Consider the following 27,823-nt stretch of genomic DNA (forward strand, 5'->3'; position numbering starts at 1 on the left):
AAACTCAGTTGGCTTCCCAAGAGAATTTATGAAAAGCTGCTGAAAACAAGGATCTATCACTGCTGCTTTCTTTCCACCTTGCTTTACTCTCTGTTCTGTCTAAACTATATTCTTTTTATTCTTTCCTAAGCAAGCTTAGAATAACAAGGATAAACACTTTTATTGTGTATATATATGAGTATAAGATGGGCTCTTTGGAACAAATGCATCTTTATTCAAAGATGGATTGAACTTTCGTGACATTCTTCCTAAAAACTAGATATTCACCATGGCCTCTGCTATATTAATGTGACAGCTGTTTAACATTTGTACCAGAGTTATTGTAAGCAGTAAGCCTGGATCACGCAGAGATTCTCTGAACTGATGTTCTTTTACAAAAAGAGGAATAACAATTTTTAAATGGAAGCATGAGCTATTGTGTAACCATCCTGCTTGTATCATTAAGTCCCAGCTCAGTGTATATGAAGCCCGGTGGAGACCATGTGAATGTGTTCTCTTACAGTACAATATAACCATCCCAGCTAGATAATAATGCATAATGTGAGTGATAATTGGAAGCCTTTTGGTGATCTTATTTAAGAAGAGGTTGACCCCTGGTGTTTAAGATAGTGACACAGCAAGAGAAGGAATTCAACAAAAAATGAATGGAAACCCATCTTAGTCTCATTTTACACATCCTTCGGGGGCAGAGGGGGAAGCTAGTGTCTTTAAAAGAAAGCCTGTAGGGATTTTGCAAGCCAGATCATGTTATCGTTTTGCAAGCTGTTCCAAAGAAATTGATTGGTTTGATTAATTATCTGATTATTTTGATATTATAGAAGTACAGCCAGTGTTTTCTCATCTTAGATTGCCAGGTTCTTGGAAGGGAGAAGTTGTCCATGGTAGCGATCCATTCTTGAATGCAGAACAAAAGGTGACTGGATGAACAAACCAGACAAAGCCCAAGTATTTTTAACACTGAATATAAGTAACTGTTGGAAGAGCTTCTCTAGAAGTGTAATAGATATGATTTTCCATCTCTTTCAATTTTGAAATCAATGTTGCACGTTAGCCCAAACAGAGATCTCATTACCTGAACTATTGCATGGGAGCCTGTAGTCTGTGGCTACTGAACTCCAGAGTAGATTATCATAATTCTCCCTTCTGGCCACAAAAGTCAATGAGTCTCTGTCATTTGATTTATTTTTTATTTTTTTAAGTGAGCACGGATGTAAAAATAGGGCAAGAATTGTTTTTAAAGGGATCAGTGCATAAAGAATAGCTAATTAATTCTCAGCGAACACTTCTGAGACTATTACCTCTGTTTTACAGACAGAATGAGTTTCAGAGACACCGGGCTGTTAGTCAAGTTCACACAGTAAGTAGGCAACAAAGCCCAACACCAAGAGTCATTCCTGGCTGCTCTCTGCTTGTAGTATTACAAGGATTTACACAGCTTTACCAAATGGCTGTAATGACATTTCCTGCAGGTGCCTCCTGCAACGCTACAGAGGAACAGAGTAACATTACGATAGACTCTTCCTTCTGAAGAACTCCACATTTGTTCTGGGCACTTGCAAGCATGTTTTCAAAATATTAGGCTAGGAGGCAGGGGAAGTGAAAGATAGGCAGATCCCGGTCTTCCCACTCCTCCTTCCTAAAAATAAACACAACGAGTAACTTTGGTTTCTCTCCTATTAGTTGTAGAGAAAGGGACATACCAGACTGATAAATAGCAGCAAGATTATGACATCTTCACTATGAAAGTAATAGAACAAAGAAGAGCAAAGAACAGCAATGTTGGTGTGACGTAGCTTTGGAAAAATGAATATGCAAGAAGATTCACCATGTATCTACCAACCTTTTCCTGAGCAATTTGGACCCTTGCCCAAACAAAACCGCACTCCACCTTTTCTGTGCTGCTGCAAATACTTGTCATGGGCAAGTAGATCATATAGGAGAAATATTGGGCCTTAATAATAAAGCTCTTTGTAGGTGAGAGTTTCCACCTTCTGAGCAGTGAAGGACATGAGGCTGCTCACGGCAGAGGTGTTGCTTTATTGACCTCCAACTCTTCTGTTGGTTCAGTGACGGCAGAGACCCTCAGCCCTGCTCAGCGATAGGCTCAAGGGACTGTGAGGAACTCTCCCTAAACTCAAAATGTCACCTCCTCCTTGGCCAGGGAAGCATGTGTCCTGGCTGCCAAAAAGAAATAAATCAGAAATACCTGGATGGGATAAAATTGGCCATGCTGCATTAGGAAAAAAAAAATGACATGCACACAACTAGTGATCAGTTGACTCTAAAGGTTCAATCCCCTGAGATTTATAACGTAGGTTGAAATTAAATTTAGGAATTTCTGTTGCAAGCAAGTTAGGCCATTAAATCACTTTACTATTCATTTTATGAGTTGTAAGGAAAAGAGTAAGTAGACAGGTGATAAAAATTTTAAAATCCTTCTCCCCAATTATTGTTTTCAAAATAGATTCCCTTTGATGATTATTGAACAAGGGTTTTGGTATATGGAAGTCCTCCTATTTCAGATGCTAACAGTTATTTTAGGGCATTTGACCTAAAATATTTCTTACAGTTACTTTCAGAATTGTACCTGATGTAAACCTGAATGAAGCAAAATTATAGGGTAATTAGAGGCATATTATCTCTGTCAAAGGAAAAAAATGTAACTCCTGAAAGACTACAGTTGGGATGAAATTAGTTATTTACTTTAGAACAAAAATATAACCTTCAGTAGTCTCCTTTGTTAAGACATTTACGGTTTACTAAATTCCCAGGGTTTCAAATCAGAGATTACTTCTTACTCGAAACTTCTGTTTTGGATATCAGGCACTTTCTGCATGAAGGCTGAGTTGCCATTTGACATTGTACACTTAGGCAGAGTATTCGGCAGACCTTCCAAAATCTTCCCATTGGTTTTAGCAGGGGGAAACTAAATAAGAAAAAATAAGAAGAAGTTAACTGAAGAAATCCCTGGAGAAAGAGGTAACTTGTAACAATTCATATATTCCTTTGCACATTTTATAAAATATAAAATATTCTTGTGGCTTTTTGGTATCATTTGAAAAGGCCAAGTGGTTAAAACTGTCCTTATTTCCCTAGAAAGGTGAACAGCTTTTACATGCAAGTTGAAGAACAGGCAGGCGTGTTTGAAGACTGTCACATATTGTAATTCTGCCTTTGGAGATTTCTGTGTAATTTTCCTTTGATCACTTTGAAAGGGTTATTCTACTGAGTCCTACTCCGGGTATTCTTCCTGAGACAGAAGTTTTGGGTTTGCAGTTTTTCTTATGATTCTTTGTGTCTGGAGCCCTTTTAGACTTGCACTGAGTTTTAGAAAGGATCCACATTGATGTTTGCCATATTAATATGTGGTTTAGATTTGGTCCTGCGCCATAGAGCAAGAGGTTCTAAACCTGTGATCCTCCATCAAGAAGATCTGGACTTCAGGTAGTGATTTTTAGTGTGGGTTCTGCCTAGGGCAAATAGGAGAAAAGAAAAGGAAAACGGTTAAAGATTTCCTGTATCCTAGTTACCGCTGATAACTGCGTTGGAAGCTGTTGGAATTGTTGATTTTAGTGCATGCATCAGCTGTTGGAATTGTTGATTTTAGTGCATGCAGAGTGTTTTAGATAGGCTCTTTTTATTTTCTTTCTTCTTGACATGTTCAGAGAGTACAACAGCTACAGACAGAAACTGAGACCATTTGTTGGTGTTAGATGGTAGAAGTAATAATTTTCCTTTTTCCCCGTTTTTTCTCTAGGCGTCATCTGCTCACTCTTGACTTAATATTATACAATTATTTTGTTCCTTACATATATGTGGCAGCTTGAAAGCATAAAAAAACAAAACAAAAGGCCCAAAAGTATATTAGGTGCATACTTTTCAAGTTTCTATAATTTTAAGGCATTTTGAATGTTTTAACCAAAAACAAAACAAAAGGCCCAAAAGTAAATTAGGTGCATACTTTTCAAGTTTATAATTTTAAGGCATTTTGAATGTTTTAACATGTTTTAAGGACAGCTGAAGACATATTTAAAGAAAGTTTATTATTTTATTGTTACACAGTACTTCCCCTTATGGCAAAGTCCACTTGAGTTATGGGGAATTACAAATGCTATTTGCAACTTACTGCAATCCAAGCATTCAACAGATACTGAAAGTATACTGGAAAAAAAACCCCAACAGATTTAATTTTTGTCTTCAAAGTTTGTATGTTGTTATGTCAATATACAATATTGACCTCAAACTTGAAACAATTCATACACAATTACCAGACTTTATTCCCCATTCTTTTCTTCAGCTTGATTTACAGCTATAGTCTTGTAACAAACTATTTTGGTTATGGCACAAGTTTTGGTTCAGGGTTGTTTCTTGCACACCGATAGTGTAGGTAGAATTGTAATGGACTGAAACGTAGTCTTTGAACATTCCTGTGATTTCACATAGGAATAAAAACCACTCATAACTGAGAACTGTTTATCTTAAAAATTGACCATCCTTATTTCCTCATCACATGAAAGGAAAAGAATATGAAAAGAGCAAGTATGGTCATTTTGACTTATATTACAAATTGGTGTCACAAATGAAGGTTTTCTATCAAGGGCAGAAAACGTTGTTTATATTAATGTATAACCAATTAAGAGCTCAAAAGCTTTCCTTATTTAGTTGCTGTGTCCCTACTGAACACAGACATTTCTAAACAGTACTTAAAATAGGTATTGGCGTTATACTGTTCCCTGCAGGGAGTTTCAGAGTCTTATAACCCAAGGCACTAAGTGCTGAGCACCTTGAGTGACGTTGCTGAGTTTGTGCCTGCCTCTCAGAGGAGCAGTTCCTAGGAACTCCTTGGGGTGCAAAGTTTCCTGTAGGTAACCCAGTAGAGTAATGGAGTCCTGGAGCAGAGACACAAGAAGCTTTGGAGACCAGACTGGTCTCAAAAAAGGAATAAATACTCTTCTGAACATGACTTGAAAGCTATTTTAAAAGGATCAAAGTGTGTGAAAATTGCCAACTACATCAGTCCTAGGGAGGAAAAGAATCCAAGGACCACACTGGGCTCCTCTGTGCTTGCCCTTCTTCTCCAGGTGGGAGCTCCTGTTGCTCTTGAGCTTCGTAGCTCAGCAGCCAGAGATCAGGCAGCTGTTGGTGTTATTATTTCAGTAGTGAGTGCAATTGTGTTTATTTTGTTTGGAAACGCATTCTTCCTGTCTCTTTTTCATTCTACAGAAGTTGTAGCAAAAGTAATTTTTGACTATAAATGAATAAAACCTCTCAAGTGCCTGGGATAAAAGCTGGTTTTATTCTATCTGTATAACCATTTCACACTGGTTTTTATATTCTTTTTCTTTGAATGTGAATCAGTCACTAGGCAACTTTTGGAACTAGGGTGTTGATTTGATTCTCCATTTTGTAGAATACATTTATATTACAGCCAGGAAAATTTATGTTTTACTGTGTAGCCAGTGAAGAGTGGCAAACTTTTAATTTCGTTCCTATCTCCCACTTTGCTTCACTGACCACAAAAGGCTCGGATTTCTAATTTAGGCACCCATGTGAATACTTGACTAAGTACTTAATAAGTATTATTTTATTTTTACAACCCCATAAAACAAATGAATTTTTACTCCCTCTTTTCTATGTGGAACTGAGACAGTGAAAGATTAAGTCAACACAACCTAATGATTTGGTGTGCCCAGGAATCTATACTAAGTGCCACTAAAGACTTTTTTTTCCAACTTGTCTAGCATCACATGGAAGCTGTCACAAAGAGAATCCAGCTCTTGGGAACACCTTCTATGTTACCTTCATGAAAGACAGTCTGTTCCCACCTGGCAGTCCAAAGGCCACACACTGGGCACGTTTCACTTTCTCATGCAAGTCAAGCGTCTATGTGCCCAGGTGGCCAAGGTGGCCACCAGCATCCTGGTCTGTGTCAGGAACAGCGTGGGGAGTAGGACTCGGGAGGTGATGGTCCCCCTGGACTGGGCACTGGGGAGGCCCCACCTCGAGGGCTGGGTCCAGTTTTGGGCCCCTCACCACAAAAAAGCCATTGAGGGCCTGGAGCGGGTCCAGAGAATGGCAACGGAGCTGGTGAGGGGTCTGGAGAAGAAGTCTTGTGAGGCGAGGCTGAGGGAGCTGGGGGTGTTGAGCCTGGAGGAAAGGAGGCTGAGGGGAGACCTTCTGGCTCTCTCCAACTCCCTGAAAGGAGGGTGTAGCCAGGGGGGGTCGGTCTCTTCTCCCAGGTCCCAGGTGATGGGACAAGAGGAAATGGCCTCAGGTTGCACCATGGGAGGTTCAGATTGGAGATTGGGACAAATGTTTCCAGGGAAAGTGTTCTTAAGGCTTGGACTGGGCTGGGAAGCCAGGGAAGGGGTTGAGACCCCATCCCTGGAGGGATTTAAAAGACAGATTGACATAGTGCTTAGAGACATGGTTTGGTGATGGGTTTTAGTGAGGTTTAGAGTGAGGTTGATCTTCCCTTCCAACCTAGATATTTTTATGATTCTATTATATCGGTCTTATTCATTATGAAACCCCAAATTATCCCTGGAGTTTGTCTACCCTGTGACCTGACATGTCTTAGGAGTTAAAATCTGTTTAGTTTAAGACTAAGAGCAAGTTAATGATTACTCCCCAATGGGTTAAGGAGTTTTTACTAATGATTCAATTAGTTGATCTTGACAGCAAAGATGTAACTTTATTCAATGGCTGGAAGGTTTTATTTTCAACAAATTCAGTCTAGGTATAAATCAAGGTCATCTGTTTTTGTTGTCGAATGTAGATATGATTAAAAATGGGAAAAAAACCACCCCAAAACCTCAAGGTACTGCAACCTCAGTTGTTCAGGGTATCGCGATGGATATTCACATGGTCTCTTTCACTATTGTATGAATCTCTGGGGAATTAATAGCATTAAAATAAATAAATACCATAATATTATTCAGGAATTCATTAAGATTCTTCAGGAAACCTTACTTCTGACCTTTCAATGTTGACTTTACTTAATATTTTTGGTGTATATTTTAGGTTTTAGAAAAATTTAAATTTTCACCATTTTCTGTCATCTTAAACAAAACCTACATGGTTCAGCAGAGGGGTTGAAATCTCTTGCTCATGAAGCCTTATCTGCTATATTTGTGAATATTAGTAGTAGAGAAGTTTTTCATGTTATGTTTGGTGTCCACACCAAAAAGGGAATTAGATACATGCAAGTGAGCTATTTGGGACATCTCTGGAATATTGTCATAGAATCATGGAATTGCTGAGGAAAAAACCTTTCAGATCATCTAGTCCAACCATCAACCTAACACTGACAAACCCATCACCAAACCATGTCTCTAAGCACTAGGTCAATCCAGCTTTTAAACACCTCTAGGGATGGTGCCTCAACCCCTTCCCTGAGCAACCCATTCCAAGGCTTCATAACCCTTTCCATGTAAAAAAATTTTCCTAATCTCCAATCTGAACCTCCCCTGGTGCAGCCTGAGGCCATTTCCTCTTGTCCTGTTGTCTGTGACCTGGGAGGATGTTTGATTTCAGGATGTGGAGAAGCGTGACTCTGTTGGTGCCTTTGCTGTGATTCCATCTTTGATGTCCCCTAAAGTAAAACTTAACAGTATCCATAAGTTTGTGTCCTCTTGTTCTTGAGTGTAAAGGTTAGGGGAATAGGGGGATTAAGTGGATTTGTGGGGAAAACAAACAAACGAGAAACCCAGTCTGTACACGTGCACTCTCAGATGTTCTGCCTCAAATATTCATGTAATATAAAATAAACAAAGAATTGCTGTTCTGTCCTGGAAGGAACTCAGTTTCCCTACCAAAATGCACAGATAACTTGATAACGTTTCTATGAGTAAAAAGGTATGAACAATTAGTATGTAGAAGTATGAGAAAAACAATTCATTCTTGGGTTTGGAGTGTATGAGCAGGGTGGAGAAGTAGTTCTTTCTTTGATTTGGATTTTAGCATTGGGATTTTAGGCTTCCTTACTCAAAGTAAATTAAACAGGCAATATCTTAAAATTATGACAAAGGAAAAAAGAGTTCATATTAATCATGTTCTGGAAACAGTGGCTGTGCTAGTGTGAGGTTTTTGAGGGGTTGGTTTATTTGTTTTCGAGTGAGATTTTTGATATTTTTTTTTTTAAAGAAAAAACTACAAACTTCAATCAATAAACCAAGTTAAAACTCAATGACAGATTTGAATATGAAGCTCACATTTTTAATTTTTATTTAGAGTATTTGAAATTATACCTGAGATATCATATCTTGCTTCATGATTCCTCCAATTCTCTGTCTTCAACTTTTAAAAACATTCTTTGAGGAATCAGTGTACAAAACTGAAACCTGTATAGGAGTCATTTGTGAAGAGAAGATGGAATTATCCCTTATATAATGAAAAACTTAATGTTCCTATAAATGAGATTAAGTTCTTTTTAATTACAGTAATGGTTAAGCAGGCTGCAAAATGTTAGCATATTTTGTTATAAAAATCAATGATGTTATGTTGCTGAATCACTTAGTTTTGCTTGGAGATGTGGAAGGGTAAAAGGCAACAAATACAGCTTTGGGCATTTTTCTTTGAATATAGTAAAAATTACATTTTATTATGCATCTAATTATGATGCATATATGGTTGGAATATGCTTTTAGCATACAAAGACAGAATTTGAACCTTAAAGTAAACCCCCTAGGAATGAGTAGAGAATTTAAGGGAGTAATGGAATCAAAATTATGGGTCTTTTTAAAAAATGCTAGGAAATATTTTGAGAATAGAAATTCAGTTATATTAAAAGCCTGTTACTAGATGTTCCTTACTTTGAAAATGTGAGTAGTTTTTCAGAAATCAGTGGTGCTACACTCATAATATGGGTAACTTGCTTGACAGGGATGTGTGACTGAGGGAAGGATGTAACTACTGAAATTGGGAATTTACTGATATCACTGATAGTAGAATCGAGTTCATATGAGCACAGAGTACCATCAACAGCATTATAATCTTTACTTTATCCACATGTTGTTAATCCTGAGCTCTTAGGAACTCTGGTCATTGTATATCCCTGAGTCTCAAAGCTGAGATTCAGCACCTGTTGAAGGCATCATTTGAGGGTTTCATCATTTGGGATAAGAGAAATACCTGCTTTAACTTTTAACTGCTTTCAGGTACTGTTTTTCTACTCAGATGCATTACTGTGTGAGATGGTTATGAAGGATGCTACAGAAATGTTGTTTTGCTGTGAACATGCTTGGTTTGGTTTGGTTTGGTTTGGTTTGGTTTGGTTTGGTTTGGTTTGGTTTGGTTTGGTTTGGTTTGAAGTAAGGAGTAGAGTATGGAAGCTGTAATTGTGCTGTTCAATAGAGAATGAAAAAATGGTTCTTCAAGCACTTCCTATTACCTGTTTTTATTCCACACAGCACTAGGACATGCATGTACAGGAATATGTCAAAACTGAGCTAAAATTGCCCAAATACGAATTTGTTGCTTTCTGGCCCATTCATATTTTTTTCTGTTTATTTGCTATTTTTCTTTCCTTCTGCAACCAGTTGTATTACCGGCTCTTGTTTTTTTCTTTTTCCCCCCCCTTCCTCCTTGAACTTAATGTCATAACATTTTCTTTTACCCAGTTCTTTTTATTCTTGCTGTTTCAGTTTATATCATACATTTGGGCTGGATTTTCGTAGGTACCCATCAGAGAAATACTTCAGCAGCAATGAGGTGCTTAGATCTTGACTCAGTTTTCTAATGAAGTTAAGGTTGGGGTTTTTTTTGGAAAATCTTCATGTGATAAAACATGAACACTTTTTTGAAACGCCTTAGTTTCTCTGAAATCTGCTATGGATTTCAGTCAGCTTGTGCAGACCAAGCACACGTTGTGTGTGATCTTCTGTCTGTCTGTGGATGTTTCCGTATTTTATTATACGACACTTCTATTAATGTGCCTTTTACATGCAAATCCTGTTTCTGATTATGAGAGCCATTAGTAGTGCTATAATTCCATGGAACATAGACTTCGTAGTGTTTTCAATAATGCTGTGTCAAAATAAAGCTCAAAGCCTAGATTTTTTTCATAGATTCGGACTCATAAATTATTCCCTCCTTTGCTTAAAATGCCAATAGCAAAATATAACTGTCGAGAAGTATAAGATTAAGTATATAATTAAAGTAATTTTAAAAATTACCAGTAATTACAGAAAGTTATGGGAAAAAATATTCTTCCTTTTTTCAACTGAAGAGAAATGTCATCTTACTGTTCCATGGGTTGCCCTATTTTTACATCAAGAGTTTACATTGAAGTGATTTGAATATTTGTCTCTGAATAAATCATTACTTTGAATGGAGAATTCTTCACCTGAGGTGAAGTCAGGTGAGGAATGAGTTCTCCCCTTAAGCAAGTTAAGTTCTCTGATATACATGTGGTGGGTTTTTTGGATGAAGTGCAGTTTATTTCTCTCCTTCACTAAGAGTTGAAAGATTGCAAATGTCTTTTTCTACATTTGGTATCTGACCAACGTTCTTTCATTCTTTTCCTCTTTGGTTGGAGTATGAAAACTTTCACTTGTGTTCACTTAATAACATTTCATTTCATTCAGTCTTGAGCCTCCTGACTTCAGAGATAAATTTTTAATGCTGAGTATTTCTTTTTAATCCTTTATTGTAAAAGGCGATCAAAGCATTTTCCCCAAATGAGATTTTTTAATGTACTTGCTGTATCCGTGAAGTTGAGTACGGAATGGTATTGCAAAATTGACCTTGTACAGGAAACTAAACTTATTTTTGTCAGTTTGTACATAAATAATGCTATTAAGGTGTAGGCTACTGTGCTTTACTATAATGCTATTATAAATTTATAACTTAGCTTTAACATTTATAATTATTGATTAGAATATATTTGTTCTGTAACTATAGGATACAAAGTTGAGCCAGAATCTTAACTTTCCCTACTTTTTCTTCCAAATTTCGCAAAAACTTACTTTCACTTCTCTCAGGTTCTTTGCTTACGCAAAGAAAATGGTACTGAATGTCTCGTCTCTACGTACAGTGGTGGGGCTGAAGCGCGTTGGTAAAGCCAACGTGAACTTCCAAGATGGTACAGTTGCCATTTGCTGCTCCTTCTGCTGAAGAAACCTCCTGTGCCAAAAGCTTTTTCTTTCAAAACTTGTTCAGTTGGGCCATTAAAATGTATTGCCTGTCCTATGAACCTGCCCTAGTATTTTGAAAAAAACACCTGGAGCTGAACAAATTTTACTCTTAAGAAAGCCAGTCGCAAAATTCTCAGTGAGTACTTTTGAAAACTCTGTTCAACATAAGTTCAAAACCAGTGTTTAGAAAGGATTTGGGGGCATATTTTCTTATCTTTCTTCATTCTTATTACTTTGCTGTCCCGCGGAGCACTGCCTTTGAGAAGAGTGGTTGTTACGACACTCACAATCTTTACATTGCAATGTGAGCTGAAATATAAAGGGGTTTACAGAAGTCGGTATCCAATACAAGAAGAGAAATGACTCTTCTTGTCATTTCTCATGTAGAACAGAGGTTTTTGAGATGGGCTGGTGAGATACTGCTACCTGTTTTACAGACGAGTCATTTCAGTCATTTTCCTAGTTTGGATTAAAGAAAAAACATGTTAACCATGAAAAGCAGAAATCTGGCAATAATACTTCAGTCAGATCATGAGATTAATAGTCTGAAAAACATGTTTAATTTATACAGATATTTCCACCTTTGTCTGAAAAATAGTTTTGTAAGGCAGTTTCTTATAGTACATTTCTGTATCTTTTTTTAGCCAAAAGATTCACTCCCTGCTTGAAAAAATTATCCTATTAGAGATGTGGGTCTAAGTTATACTTTTAAATCTTATTAAGCTGTTTGTTAACCTTAGCAAACATGTGGCTCTGAAAATTGTATAAACTCAGTTTTTAATGACAACCTGCCTTTCTGAGTCCATGTACAATTCTTGGTCAGAAAAAGAGATTTTACAGCAATACTGCATAATTCACAAGCTCCTGCAAATTGATTTTTCAGCCTTGCAATGATGGATTTTGGCCTGATGTTTGCTATCCACAGAGCGTGTATTACTGTACCGCATTTATCTAAATGAAGGCTGTATTTAAAAGGTATTGTTCTGCTGGAGACTAAATGGAGTGCATTTTAATAATCGGGAAAACTAGTGACAGACTGCCCTATTCTCTATTGACTGTGTTTATGCATTCAGCAGGTGTTACTGGCTCATATACAAATGGAAACCCTCAAAATATCAAATACCTTCTGGTTTACGCCCTAAGTCTTTCTGACGAAGGACTGGTAAATCACAAATTCAGGACATAAAGTTTGAGAGCTACAGAAAATCATTCTGACTCTGACAATCAGTTTTTATCCATCAATCATGTAATCAAATGATATAGAAAGTACCATGCCCTCCTGTACTCAGCTTCTTTTGCCCCTAATTCTTCTAGCAAATTAAACAAGAAAAAAAAACCCCAAACAGAACAAGCAGCAAAAACCTACATTAAGAGAGTTTTGATAAGATTGTGCCAAGCATCACAAAATTAAGACGTGCTCAATTAGAAATTCCTCTTGAAATACGGAGTGTTACCTTGCATGCTCTCTAAAATAGATATATTTTTAAAGGATCAAGTTTTTTATTCCCTCCATGAAGTTCTGTGAACAGGACTAAGAGGACAGGCAGCTGTTCAATAGGATTTTTTGTCTTCATTCAGTGTATGCTTGCCTTTAGTGTTTATTTTCTTCTATTCAGCTCAGAAGATGGAACTGTTAATTTCCTTATAAACATTTATCCCTTCCATACGCAAGTGCTTCATAGACATTAATTAATGTATCTTACAAGCCCAGCTATGAAGAGAGGAGTGCCATCTTCATCATTTAGCATGCGTAACTGCAGTACAGAAAAGTTAAGGTGAATGTAACCATTAATATATGTCATAATGTTTAGAGTCCACCAAGGAAGGGATCCTGTGGATCTTCCTGACATTTACCACCACCCAGATGTACGGTGCACTGTAGAAACTAATTATTCATCTAAGATACGTGCTGGAGTGGGTGCAGAGGAGGACAATGAAGCTGGTGAAGGGCCTGAAGAAGAAATTGTACGGAGAAAGATTGAGGGAGCTGGGACTGTTTAGTTTGAGGAAGAGGAGGCTGAGGGGAGACCTCATCACACTCTACAACTACTTGAGAGGACATTGTAGAGAGGCTGGGGCTGGTCCCTTCTCACAGTAAGTAGTGATAGAGCAAGAGGGAATGGCTTCAAGCTGCAACAGGGTAGGTTTAGACTGGACATGAGGAAACAATTCTTCACAGAAAGAGTGGTCAGAGACTGGAACAGGCTGCCCAGGGAGGTGGTTGAGTCCCCATCCCTGGATGTGTTTAAGAGTCATTTAGATGTGGTGTTGGGGGATATGGTGTAGGGGAGAACTTTGTAGAGTGGGGTTGATGGTTGGACTCGAGGATCCCAAGGGTTTTTTGCAACGTGAATGATTCCATTATTCTATGATTCTATGATATCCTTTTGTAATAAGTAGGAGCTGGGCATTAGGTATTGCTGTATCTGTATGCAAAAGGCTGACCTAATTTTTGACTCTTTCCAGTTTTTGATGACTGTATTTTGCAGTAGTACTACTTACAGCCCAGTTTTTTTAGTTTGTTTTTCATTCTACTATGGGCATTTATTATAGGACTTTGCGTGGATTTATTCAGATGCCAAGTGTGTGCCCACTACATGGGCATGTAATCCATCAAAAGGAAAATTTTTTAATTCTTAGAAATTTGATAAATTGAAGCGGTCCCTGTCTATTGTAGGAAGCAAGTTATTTTAGTGTTCATATTAAAAGGAAAATGGCTAGTATGTGTTATTTTACTGACAGGGAATGGGGATCTTCTTCCCCAGAAAATCCACTCTGGGTTGGACGCTTTTATTAACATGTTATACTGAGAAACAGATTGCTGATGCAAAATGGATTACTTTCGTACCTAGCAGCAGCTGTTCCATGATTTCAGTGTATCTGTTATGGACAAAGAAGTCTCAATGCTACTGTTTTGGTATTCTTGTGAAACTTCGTAAATCAACTATTCATTTTGTCCCTATCACAGAAACATTTAAGCCAAAGTACACTATAACCTAGAGACTCGGAGGACTTCGCTACCCAGTGTTTTCTTTGGGAACAGATCCTTTGAGGCACGTGAGATGGATGTAATACAATCATTTTCTTTTTCTTCTTCTTTCCCTTTAGGCATTTCCTGGAAATACAAACTCTGATAGCGTGGTCCGGCATGATTTACAGCATCCAGTTATTGCTCGCTACGTACGGATAGTTCCTTTGGACTGGAATGGAGAGGGCCAAATCGGGTTAAGAATTGAAGTCTACGGCTGCTCCTATTGTAAGTTTTTATATGATCATCTTTTCCTTTCTTTTCTTTTTCTCCCTAAATAAAAACTGTCTTTGGATCTCGGATTATATCCGAGTCTCAAGTTCTTTTTGCTTAGATAGATTCAGATGTTCTGGGAATGCTAGTTATATTGCCTGGGGCCTCATGAAGTATTTATTGTAAGCTTAACTCTGAGTTTCTATTTTGTTCTTCTCTGGAAAGACGCAACTTTGGAATTCACGATAGTGCTTTGAAGTTGCTGCTTTTGATCTTCATGGTTTCTTCTGCAGATGACTATTGTATAAGCTTGCACAGGAAAGTTGAGGAAAAGATAGTATTCAGGCAAATATCATGTTGGGTCTTGAGGGGAACAACTGGGAAATGGGACATAATTCATTGTGTGGTGATAGGGATAAAATTAAAGCAAACACATAAGAATTCTATCAGAGTAGCTCAGATTGTCTAAATATGTGATGTGTTTCAGAGGTTTTTCCTTTAGTATTTGATTATGACTTTAGAATTTCTTTTGAAATCCAGATGAGCAATGGTACAAATGCATTTGAATTTAAGAGCAGAACTGATAATGTTTTAAGAAAAGCAAGGGCAGTTTCTAAATGCCTGTCCTTGACTTCAATCCAGCCAGTGCTTAATGAAAGTCTACAAATCTGCAGAAAATTAAATGTCTGATGTCCTATTTCTAAGTATGTGTTTCTTATGCAGTACCCTGGCTTTGTTGGTATTTTAGCTGGAAGGAGCTATTTGGGATTTGTCTTTAAATAACCAGGTGTTAGAATAAGGTACGGAGCACTCATCTGGAAGTCTCATCCATTGACTTCACTGGGTGACTTAAATCATATGAGAGACCTTTGCCATCCCAACTAGCAAAAAAGAAAAACACCTTGTGATTTCAGGTGGTGTTTTGATTTGGATAGATAGTCAAAAGGCTATATATTTCATTCAGCACCAATAAGAACCATGAAGAATAGAGTTTTGGTATCATTTTTTGCTATTTCCGTGCAATGAGTTGTAGCTTTAGTTTAAAAATGTTTATTAAACCACAGATAATTTCCCAGCAGCTGCAGTAACTTAGCTGAGAAATCAAATCAAACTGGCTGTAGTGTTGGTGCTGCTGTGCTGAAAGCAGGCACGGTTATTAGGTACATTTGTACAATGAGAACAGTGTACCTGTTAACTGAGGAACACTGGCTTATTTCAAAGTTGATTCTTGCCCAAATTGCTTCCAAGCTTCTGAAGTTTTAGGTACTGCTGTGATTATTCACTACATGGCTCTTAATAAACAAGTGTTTACCATCATACTGCTAAAATGTTTTATGTGCTGTTTTAAGTATACCAAACACTACAGCGTGGTTAATTTTGCAGCATGATAAATACTTGCTTTTAAGTATACCTCCTTACTTGTACATCAAATGCAAATTCAGGCATTTGATAGAAGAAACCAACATTTAGTTTACTGTGAAATATGACTCTCTTTAACAGAATAAAAAAATTAATGGAATCAAAAAAAAATAGATGGTCTTTGCTACAATATTTATAGGTAAAAGTAGTATATTTTTTTTCCAAATGGATAGACAAAATACTATAGGTACATGACAGGATGCTTTTAGAGACTTAAAGTAAATGTGGGAAAAAGTCAAACACAGCTTGTTGACAAAATGATTTCAGTTATTTGATGAAGAGTTGCTTTCTTGATAGGCTTTTGGAGGAGAATAAAAAGCACCTACCAAGGAAACAGTGTATGGAACTATGAAAATATTGATAAAATGTGTCTTCACAGAAGAACTGAGGTTGCCAAACATAAATTTGTAATGCTACTGAAAGAGTACTGCTGGAGTTTGTATTAGAAGGGATTTCAATAATCGGTGGGTTTTTTTAATATAAGATTAATAATAATATTTTACATTTTTATGTGTATAGGGACCTATCTTCCAAAACCCCTCCTAGTCTGCAGTGTGCTTTTTATATGTAGGAATTGAGGTGTCCCCAAAATGCTGTCAGTAGATAGCAGCAGAGCAGTTGAGAAGAAAAACTAGAAATTCACTGCAATAAGCGAGAGGAAAGCAGCCCTTTGGTATGACTACTGGAACGAGGGAGTAATGTGTACAAATTCCCAACTTGTCCTCAAATGCATCACTTGGACCCAGGTGTATCATGCTACATCGTTCTGTGTAGACGTGTCCTTTGGCAGAGGCAAAATTTTTAACCTCATTATTAGAAGTGTATCTATTTGTATATAAATATGAGCATTGTTATTAACCAATGTGATTTGCAGATTAATCCTGCTGTCAGTGAAGGAATCGGCCAGTTAGATAATCAGTAGTTTTCAAAGCCTGCTTCTGGTCAAATCTGCCCCAAATATTTGAAACATTACCTAAGTATAAAGGCTGCTGAATATATCATAATTGTATTTTTTTAAAATTTATAGATTCATATTGAATATATTCTTTTGTTTAAATATTTTAGAGAGCATGTTGTCAGGTATAAAAATCGGGTATTTACTCACAGTGCAAGCAAGGTTTACTTAGGAATCCATACACTGACTGACTGACTACAAATTACTGCAACCGCGTCATTAGTCTCAGAGTATTAAAAAAAATAATTCCTCATATTGAACTACTTATTCAAAAGCCCAGTCATTAATTGCTTTGTTTTCTGGCAATTTAAGAATTGACGCATGTGATTTTTTTTGCACCAGAAGTGAAATCCATGTTCTTCCTTGCCCAGCAAATTAAATTTTAAAAAGGGGTGTGGTTTCCGGAGAGGGACTAGAGCTCACATCTGTTCCCTGGAGAAGTTCATAGCATTACAAAATCTTCTTTCCATTTTGTTTTGTTTTGCTTTAAGTTTGAAATCTGGGCTGTCTTTGAAACTGCACCTTTGTACTTTGTGTAGATGTGATCCGTGGGATTGTCTTCTAACAGAAGAGATCATAGGATTCACCAAAAAAGAATTAGGGCCTCACTCTATGGCAAGATTTAGAATGAACTTTGTATTTTTATCTGTGAATAAACAGTGACATCAAATTTAGAAAAGCTTTTCATTTTCTGTATGGCAAAGCTGACTATGTCTTATTTTAAATCCTGCCATCAGGCTCTCCAGGAGCCAGCAGTGTGCCCTTGTGGCCAAGAGGCCAATGGGATCCTGGGCTGCGTAGGGCAGAGTGTGGCCAGGAGGTGGAGGGAGGTCATTCTCCCCCTCTGCTCTGCACTGGGGAGGCCACAACTGGAATCCTGCCTCCAGTGCTGGGCTCCCCAGTTCCAGAGGGACAGGGAGCTGCTGGAGAGAGTCCAGCGTAGGGCAACAGAGATGATGGAGGGATTGGAGCATCTCCCTGATGAGGAAAGGCTGAGAGAGCTGGGGCTCTTGAGCCTGGAGAAGAGAAGGCTGAGGGGAGACCTTGTTAATGCTGACAAGGATCTAAAGGGGGGGTTGAAGGAGGATGGAGCCAGACTCTTTTCAGTGGTTCCCAGTGACAGGACGAGGGGCAACGGGCACAAGCTGGACCATGGGAAGTTCCACTCCAATCTGAGGAAGAACTTGTTTGGGGTGAGGGTGGCAGAGCCCTGGCAGAGGCTGCCCAGGGAGGGTGTGGAGTCCCCTTCTCTGGAGATCTTCAAGCCCCACCTGGATGCTCCTGAGTGATGTGCTCTGGGCAGCCCTGCTTTGGCCGGGGAGTTGGACTGGGTGGTCTCTGGAGGTCCCTTCCAACTCTGACAGTTCCGTGAATCCATAAAAAGTATTTACATTGGGTAAATAACTTGCTTAATGGATATGCAAAAAGTATTTAAATTGGGTAAATAACTTGCTTAATGGATATGCTAATGGAGGAGTTGCATGAGCAAAACAAGCTTGGAAAATACCAACAAATAGACTATTACATAAAATAAACAACATTTTTTAGTCAACGGGAGTTTCAGCTTTTGTTTTAAAATGATCTATTTCATACACTGTAAAGGGGAGTAGGGTCTTTACACTCGCAGTGACATCATTTATCAAAAAGCAAGTCACAGAGAAGAAAGCGATATAACCAAAGGCAAATATCTACCACATCAGTTAAGTCAAAACTGATGGCAGATTTTTCTGTTCACGCTCTTATGGAGAGAGGGAGCAAAGGCACATAACATAGATCTTCCATCATGTCCACGTTTATGAATTTCTGAGACAGGCAGCACATACATAGCATCTGGAGGCTGTGACATCTCCAATATAGTGCATTTTACTACTGATTTGTGAAGATCATAATAAGCTCCTGCAGGATCATTGCCATATGAATAAGTTCCTTTAATCTCCATCCCGTGGCAGATGGATGCCTACAAAAATGGCAGTAGCAACACTCTTGCATAGTCTTTGGCTGCACATTTCAAGAGAACTGTATGAGGCCTCCCGGGTGCCGAAATCCTGTGAGTGGAAATCATTACCTGATACATTTGGCCACGGAGTTTTTTTGATATGGCTGTGTTGATTTACTGCCTTTAAACCATATGTCTAAATCTTTTTGACGTGGTTGTTTATCTGATGGTAAGAATTTTCAAATTCCAGATGATTCACTTCTGAAGTGTAGGATATACTTGAGAAAAATCGCTTGGAGATGGCAAAAAGTCATGCAAATACTCAATGTACTCAAGGCAAGTAGGCAGCAGGGCCAATGATAAAGCCTCATGACTGGCTGCAAACTGAGCTGTTTCCATTCATTGACCAGTTCCGTTTGCTAATACGTAGAACGCAGCGGGACTGAACAAATGTCCCCCTGAACAAATCCTCCTCCTCTGCTCTGCCCTGGGGAGGCCCCATCTGGAGCACTGGGTCCAGTTCTGGGCTCCCCAGTTCCAGAAGGACAGGGAACTGCTGGAGAGGGGACAGCAGAGGCTACAAAGATGATGAGGGGCCTGGAGCATCTCTCTTACAAGTAAAGGCTGAGGGACTTGGGTCTTTTTAGTCTGGAGAAGAGAAGACTGGGGGAATCTGTTCACCACCTATAAATACTGAAAGGGTGGGTGTCAGGGGGATGGGGCCAGTCTTTTTTCAGTGGTTCCCAGGGACAGGACAAGAGGAAATGGGCACAAACTGGAACATAAGAAGTTCCACGTGAACCTGAGGAGGAACTTTGCTGTGAGGGTGGCAGAGAATCTGAGGAGGAACTTGTTTCCTGTGAGGGTGGCAGAGCCCTGGCAGAGGCTGCCCAGGGAGGTGGTGGAGTCTCCTTCTCTGGAGATACTCAAAACCCTCCTGGACACGATCCTGTGCAACGTGCTCTGGGTGAACCTGCTTTGGCAGGGGGTTGGACTAGATGATCTCCAGAGGTCCATTCCAACCCCATATGATTTTGTGATTCTGTGAAATGTCACCTGAGCTGTGTTTGCAGATCAGTTCGTTTCAGTTATTAGCTACACAACTTGTTTTGCGCTATGTCAAATGTTACTATTTGAGTTTCCTGATGGGTGACTGTTTTTTTTTTTTAGGGAGGGAGGGAAAAAAGAAAAAGTAGTAACTACTGCCCTTAAGGTTTTATGAAATAGTGAATGTTTGTATGGAGAAAATTTAGTCTCCAGATGGTAAAGTGAACAAAATGTTGGTCATCTAAACATGTTACAAGAACAAAAATAAGGTTTGGGAATGCTGTTGAGGGAGGAGCTAAGTGAATGTTTGCAAGAACTGATTAGGAAGTACTGAAGTGCTAGAAACTATGGGCTGAACAGGTCTTTTGGGTAGCCCTTGGTGTAGTTAATCCTGTCTGACTGCAATGACTTAAGCCATTGTTTCCTTTGGTGGTTAATTCCACGTTCAGCTATACTCATTGTTAGGAAATTTTCTGTGATGCTTACTTGAAATTTCTTTTGCTTGGCTTCATTCTTCTGGTGCTAACTAACTGTCCATCTCATTCGCTCTCTCACATGGTTGCCATTAATACTTAATGAGAGACCTCCATCCTGTCCATAATCATCTATTGCATCCAAACGTCAACAGGTCTATGAAGGGTAAAAAGCCACTATTACTTCCTGTTTGTGGAATCTCATCAAGTTTCACTTAGCATTCAATAGCATTTTGTTCCACCAACATGGCCTTTAAACAAAAAAGTGTGTTGAAGTGTCATGACTACTATTGGAACACCCTGTGCTGAATAAAGCACAGCTCTATATGTATATAATGTATGCATACATATTTCTGCTATGACACTTTTGATATCTATGTGAATATTCACCTAAATGGTGAAAACCCTATATGTATTTTGCATAAATGATTCCCTGCTTCTTCTTATGATATATTATTACTTATAATTAATGTGCCACTAAGTTTTCTGGTCAGACTTTTCTGACCATCTAAGTGGTGGAACTGCATTAAAAACATTAACTGGCAGAAAGGAAGAACCATTTTGAAGTGTATATTTTGTGAAAACACACTAATGATATTTCTAGCAATTCTACTAAATTGCTGTGAGTAAGAGTGCTTTGAATATACCAGGATTTTATTGGGAGGGAAACCATAGAACAGAAACAAATCTTTTAGCAGAGGTACCTGTGAGCTGGGTGGCTTTGCTTGTGGCAGAGGATGGGATAGTTGGGAGTCCTGCTAAACATCTAACCTTTTTTCCCCTTTTAAATTTCAGTATTTTTATACTGGGTACTTCTGTACCTGTTTAGGTCTATGTGTTTGATTTGTAGCCGTCATTTTCACACCTCAGCAGCTACAAACATAGCTCGATACTCTTTCTGACATTAAAAGTGCGTGGCTGAATATTTACATCTAAACTAAGGACAATGAAGGAAATGAACTGTTTAACTTTTTCTTTGCAAACTTTTCAAGATCTGTTTGAATATATGCTCCATTTGTAAGCTTGCTTCTTTATTAGCATTCTTTCTAGTTTTTTGACATGCAAGAGATTTTTTTTTCATTAAGGATCGTGAAAATAGATACCTTTAAACCTCCACATATTCTCATGTCGTGGTAGCCTTTAAACAGTAAAGTTTTGCAATTTAAGACCAAAACTTCTGCCTTTCTTTATAAGCATTCTTGGTATGGATTGTTTTCCTCCATCCCCTCTCCAGAAAGAGATGGCTGAGGTTGTTCCTAAATACATGTTCAAATATTTGGGGATGAAAATAAGTTACCTTTGGTTGTTAGCAGTAACAAACAGGGATCTATTTTGCCAGTAAGTACTACTTAGAATTCAAAACATCTATCTTCTGCATTTTAAAAATGTAAAAAAAAAAGATTTAGCATTTGGGTAGGGTGCTAAGAAAACTAAAATCAGAAGATTCAGGATGAAACAGAAAGAAAAATATATTTCCAAATGCCTTATTGTTTAATTTTAACTCTTTTATTTCAAATGGAATATTTCAGAAAGGTTTGACATAAGATGAGTTTGTGGTAAAAAAAAAGCCTTAAGAACATAACTTTATGTTTTATTCTTTACCTCTTCATTAATCAGAAGTAATAAGAATTTTTTTTTCTCTCAACTTTTTGAAATTGGAAGAAAACTAAAAAGTCCATTATTTTTCTATTTCTAGTTGTAATGAGATATTCTCAAGCACGATGGCTTTGAGAACTGCAACAACCGTGTGTGTATTCTTTACAGGTTCATTTGTTAGCTGGCAATGGATGTATAAACAGTCAGAGAAAAACAAGTATATTTTGTATGAATACATGCCCCACTAGCTTGTTCAGTTGTATTCTCAGGCAGTTTTCAATTACATTTGAACATTTTTTAATCAGTCAGCATTTTCTTTAGAAGGATGTATGTAGCTGGTTCATTTGAAAAATAACTTTTTTGACTTTTTTTTTCCTGTGGAATGGAGAAAAACTTGTCCCTGCTAAATAAACAGAATGCATGGCCATGTATGATAAAATGTTGCAGGTTTTGATTAAGGATTATTAAGTCATGTCTGGCTCTTCAGTTGTGGAAAGCAGGAGACTAAAATTTTCAAATAGGTTTTCCAGTAGTTGTCCACACATCCCACTGAAAGTGTCTTCCATACTGTTAACAGGAGGGTCAAGATTTAAAAAATATCCTTAGGATCCGTAAACATCTGAAAAAATAGAAAATTGAAGTATACACTCATTCACAAAATAAGGATGTTTGTATATTTACACGTATCAATTATATTATTCACAAAATAAGGATGTTATTCATAAAATAAGGATGTTTGCATTCAGGTAGATAAAATCAAAAGCTTCAATCTAATCACAGTAGTCTTGCCTTTAATGGTTTTTTGCCTGAGTGTACACTCATGATGGTTTTGGCCAGCATTATTTTCTTGTTGTAAGAGGTGATTGATGCATTTGTCCATGTTGACTTATTTACTAGAGAAATTAGACCTTTGTTTTTTCTCATGAAAAAAAAAATTCTGGCAGATTTCAAACTACAGATCTCAGTTCTGTAGCACTGATTCATATTGTTCTGAGCTGCACAGGAAAACAACAGAATACTGGATATTTTTCTCTTGAATATCATTCAAGTTGGTATTTTACTATAATTACTTTTGAGTATGGCCTCATCTGGATTTTTAGGTGGCTTCATGGTTTGCTCATTGAATAGAGATGTGCAGAGATCACTTAATAAGTGCCTCTGCACTTGATGCAGATTGAGGTGAAGGTAAATCATCTAAACAACAATACTTTTTATTTTTAGGAATGCCATTCTACATCAGAGCTGGTTAAAACTTGTATAGTATCCTGTCTTTAAAATAGTGCATATGACATTAGGAAAATGTACATAAAAATGGGGAAAATATATTTATCTGCATTTTAAAGATTAACAATTTATGGGGCACTTAAAATTTGTCTATCCTTTAGAAATTCAAACTGGGTAAATACTGTATGAAAACATTTCCTTACATATGTTTGTATATTTACACGTATCAATTATATTTGACACTCTCTTTTAACATTTGGCAAATATTCTGTTAAATAACATTAGTGACAAGGTATACGCTGAAATGACAATCGTAAGCAAAGACTGAAAATTCATGTTCTAATTTTGAGGTAATCTTTGAGTTTATTTTCACTGCAAATTGAACTCTGAGATCTATATTCATTAAGAAGAACATGAAGTTATGGCATATGGCCCAATAAGTATATACATAGATACTTATATCCTGTACTTAGTCTGAGCTGTTTCTAAATAAGCAGCTAAGTCATTCCTATACTGCTTACCAATTTAGAAAAGCATCCTCTTCACAAATTTGCTTAGCAATCTTATAATTTAAAACTATATCTTTAAATAATGAAGAAATCTGAACAAATTTTAAAAAGCATGTAAGTAATTTGAAATTGGAGAAAAAGAAGTCAATTTTTCTACCTTCTTAGTTCTGAATATTCATCAGATTATATCAGCCAGGATTTTGTGGTTTCATATTGATCATTGTTAAAAAATAACCACTTTATATGGGATGGGATCCCACAAATCCTTTTCTGCAGACTAATGTTTCTATCTTTTCATTTCCAGATGGGCAAGATAATTGGAGCTTAATTCTTTCAATCCATATATATTCTTTATCTCTTTTTTTCTCATAGGCCGTAGGTATATAATTTTCCTTGTGGATTTAAATAATTTGAAGAACTTGAGAAACTGGGTTTCTAAAACTGCAGCTATAAAAACATCCTTAGCTGGAAAATAATTTCCTTAGCTAAATAAAAGTAAGGAATTGGTCAGCAACAGCTGTAATTTATGTATCAAGCCCGTATGCAGGCTTGGTGTTGGCCACTTACGTAGAGGTTCGCTTTGTTTAGCAGTGAATTAATTTCTCTGCTTAAGCTTGCTGACATCAGTAGGAAATACCGTTTGGTCTCTATGTACTTTGGATTAGAACTTCTACTTAAAATTGAAAATTAAAGAAAAATTAGACATAGGGTATTTTGTGAAGTGGTGAGGAATCATTAGAGAGGCACAAACTTTGAATAACCGCGTATTGCTCAGGGCAGGCATTTGCTCATTTTCTCTAAGGTGGGAGAATGTTTTTGTAGTTGGTGGTGGTAGAGGATATTGGTGAAAAGCCTGTTGAGCTGCAGCACATGCTAAAAGGGAAACAGGTAGTGGGGGTTTACAGCCATAAATCCAGCTGAATTCTCTTGCGTCAGTGTAGTCGTGACTTACGTTCATTCAGTTTATTGATGTCTTACAGTAAATGGTTGTTGAACTGAGGCAACGCTTTTAATAAGCATCTTCAGTACCACCCTTTTATTGACTTCCATACCAGGAGAGGCAGAAGGAACCTCTGTCTTTCCGATGTTTATCATTGCAGCCTTTCCCGTGCTGACCTAATTTTTCTCTTCCCTCCATTCTCAGTTCGTTTCTACAAAAGTCTCTCCTGTGACTGCTCTCTCATTGCTTTTAAATGTGTGTAGTTTCCCGATTTCGGTCCTTCCTTGTCTGGTGTTTCATAAGTGTGAAAAACAACAGGGAACGTTCAGGACTGTTCTCTAAATTTTTAATGACAGCAGAAATGCACAATCCCTTTTAGGAGTGTGATAATGAATGTGTGAACTTGGGAGTAAGAATGAATTGTCTGGCAGTTCTCGCCTGTGCTAGAGTGATTTCAGTTGAGCTATTCACCTCTTGAGCTCTTCTGCTGGGAGCTGGGCGTGCCCAGCACCCCTCAGTATCTGTATCACTTCTTCTAAAATATGGACATGTGATCGTAAAAGCACCTAGATTTGAGATAATTGTTTGGAAATGCCAGGTTCAGGATATACGAGAAATTTCAGACTCAGTCAAAACTCAACAAAGGACTTGTGTAAATTTAGGGCTAAGATTAGATATAGCAGCTTCAGAGGGGTATGGTTGTCATCAGTTGTAATGTAATTCATCACAAGTATTAATTGTATACAGTATCCGTATGCGAGCAAGTCAGCAGAATAATTGCCCAGGCCCTGAGTATGTGTGTATAAACCTGAGCTGGGTGGCAATAAAAATCACCCAATATGTAAATTGGACAAAGACAGTACCGTACCTTACACTTTGCTGAAGGTTCAGATTAATTTGGTGTCAATTTTCGAGGCAGCAGAGGGGAAAGAAGAAGCCTGTTGGAAGTTTTTCCTTTGCAAACTTGCAGTGAGACCTGGTGTCTTCACACCACAGGCTTTGTGTTAGTGATTATTAAATGCTTACGGAATTTTTGTGCAGTAAGTCTATGTATTTTCTCCCGTCAAAGGGACTTCCAGATGAAATCAAGCGGACTACTTCTACAAGCAAAAATACGCTAGAAGGCTGGTTTATTCACAGCGGATTAATAGAATACAGTGATGAGATGTGAGACTTCAAATTTAACACAACACCGAGTTATTAGGCAATTCCACCAAAAACTTTTACTTTTGCATTATTCTGCCTAAATCCTAACCCTAAGTTTGACAGCTATGTCTTAGGACAGCTGCAGACACAGTGAATGAAATATTTCTTTATGGCACTGGATTTTCTACAGATAAAGCAGGGGGATTTGAACGATTGATCTTCTGTCATAATGCAGACATTAAATACCTGCTGTGAATACACCCAACTCTTCCTTTTATTACATCCTGCTGTAGAGAGAAACTTTATCAAGCTAGGCAAGCACGTACCCCAAGGCTATTTCACCCAGGAGAGGTATTAACTATCTTTTCCGTGTACTTTAAATTTTATTTATGTTAGTAGACGGATAAGGTGAGGAGTAATCCCCTATTTGGGTGTAAAAATTTCTGTGTTTCCAATGGAATCCCTAGTTTGAGCTGAAGGGAAAATATTTTGACCAATTCAAATCCTATTGAACCTTGTTAAAGCATCTCTCTGGAATAATAATAGAATTGGCTGGAAGAAAGATTTTTTTCCTTACCTAATAATTTCTGATAATTCTGAAAAGTTTCCAGCTCACTTACGTGAGAAAAGCCAATTAGGCACTTTCTTTTACTACTTGTCATTTTACCTTTCTTAGTTCTTAGAAGTTGGAAACATTTTGCATGACTATGTTTGGTTTTTAAAAGAACAGAAAGAGAATATCTCGACAATTAGTAATCTTTTTCTGAAAAATAAGAAATCTATTATCCAGTTGTCACACATATAAAACCCCCAATTTTAATGCAATTTGTATTTTTATTTTCTCCATTTTTCTATTGACATCTTTAAGTCAAAGAATTAGTAGGTTCTGTTGAAAAACGCTGCTGGAAAATTTTCATCCGTCAGTACTAAACCCAAGAGTAGTGGAATATTTATAAATTTGTGTCATAGTTTCTTTGAAATAATTTTTCCTTGTTCTTACTGAGCTGCAATTTCCCTTGAATTTCAGGGAATAATAGCAAAGCTGTAGTACACAGCTTGAAGAAAACAACAGTGTTGAAATTAGCAAACAAAAGAACTTGCAACATTTAAAGATAATTGCAAATTAATATTTTTTTTAAATTGATATGTGTTTCCTGATAGGTTACATAGCTCAAGAGTAGAGCTTATGTAATTCAGCTGTTTAAGAAGGTTGTCATAGAATGTGTTTTAGTTAGCTTTTGTTATTTTTGTTGACTTTATTATCTTTGGTGTTTCAAAGTGTATCAGTCTGTGACTGTCACCTTTCAGGCATTACTTTTTTCTTGACCCAGTTCCCAGTTTTTTAAACTCAAACATTGCTTAATTATGCAGTTGGTCTTATCTGATTGTAAAAACTACATTGAGTCTCAGGAAATAAGCACTGGAATTTCTGATCCTCGGTCAGATACTGAGTTGCTATATGAAGAGATTGACTGTGAGCCTGCTTTATCTGAAGACTTTCTGAACTTTTGTAATAGATGATATAAACAAAGCCAAATAATATCAGCTTAATAAAATATTGCAGGAGAATATCAAAGCGCAGGATCAGAGTAAAGCTGAAAATGGTTCTAGTGTGAGTTACTTTATCAAGTAGATATGTTACCGGCACATACATGTCGTTGATCCTACACTAGCAACCGTGGTGCTGGAGACACTTCATAGACTTATTCTGATTCCTTGCAGATTGCATGGTCACTTCTGGAGATAAGGGTTTTTTTTGTTTTGGTTTGGTTTGTTTTTTTAACAATGGGCAAAAGAGGAAAGGAAAAGAAAAAAGAAAAAGAAAGGGGAAATAAACTGGAGAAGTACCAAGATGCACAGAGGAGAGCAAGCTGGAAGTCTGTTATTGTAAGGGCTGTCCAAACCCAGGTGGACATGGCCCTAGTATATGGGACAAGAGAGTCCTTTCTCTGGCTCACAGTGCCCATACACACTGTCAGTGGCCATAAAGCTGGTTCTGGGCACGATGCAGACGTTAGAGACATAGTTCTACAATAAAGGTTACTTCTTATTTCTTCTTTTCCCTCTGGCACCTGTAATAAATCTTGGGTTCTAAAAGGAATGATGCTGCAAGTCCTTCATGGTCTTGTCACAGAATCACAGAATCTTAGTGGTTGGAAGGGACCTCTGAGATCATCGAGTCCAACCACAAAAAAAAAAAAA

The 27,823-nt window shown here is 37.6% G+C and overlaps 1 protein-coding gene across 1 annotated transcript in view; it reads left to right on the forward strand.

Moving 5' to 3' along the window:
* Positions 1–27,823, forward strand: part of CNTNAP2 (contactin associated protein-like 2) — a 1,244,457-nt gene that overhangs the window by 526,655 nt on the left and 689,979 nt on the right. The window contains exon 4 of the mRNA XM_014946966.1: positions 14,244–14,391. Within this exon, the coding sequence (XP_014802452.1) occupies positions 14,244–14,391 (148 nt within the window). The remainder of the gene's footprint in view (positions 1–14,243; positions 14,392–27,823) is intronic.

This window comes from Calidris pugnax, unplaced genomic scaffold, assembly GCF_001431845.1.
Source record: "Calidris pugnax isolate Ruff unplaced genomic scaffold, ASM143184v1 scaffold71, whole genome shotgun sequence".
Taxonomy (NCBI): domain Eukaryota; kingdom Metazoa; phylum Chordata; class Aves; order Charadriiformes; family Scolopacidae; genus Calidris; species Calidris pugnax.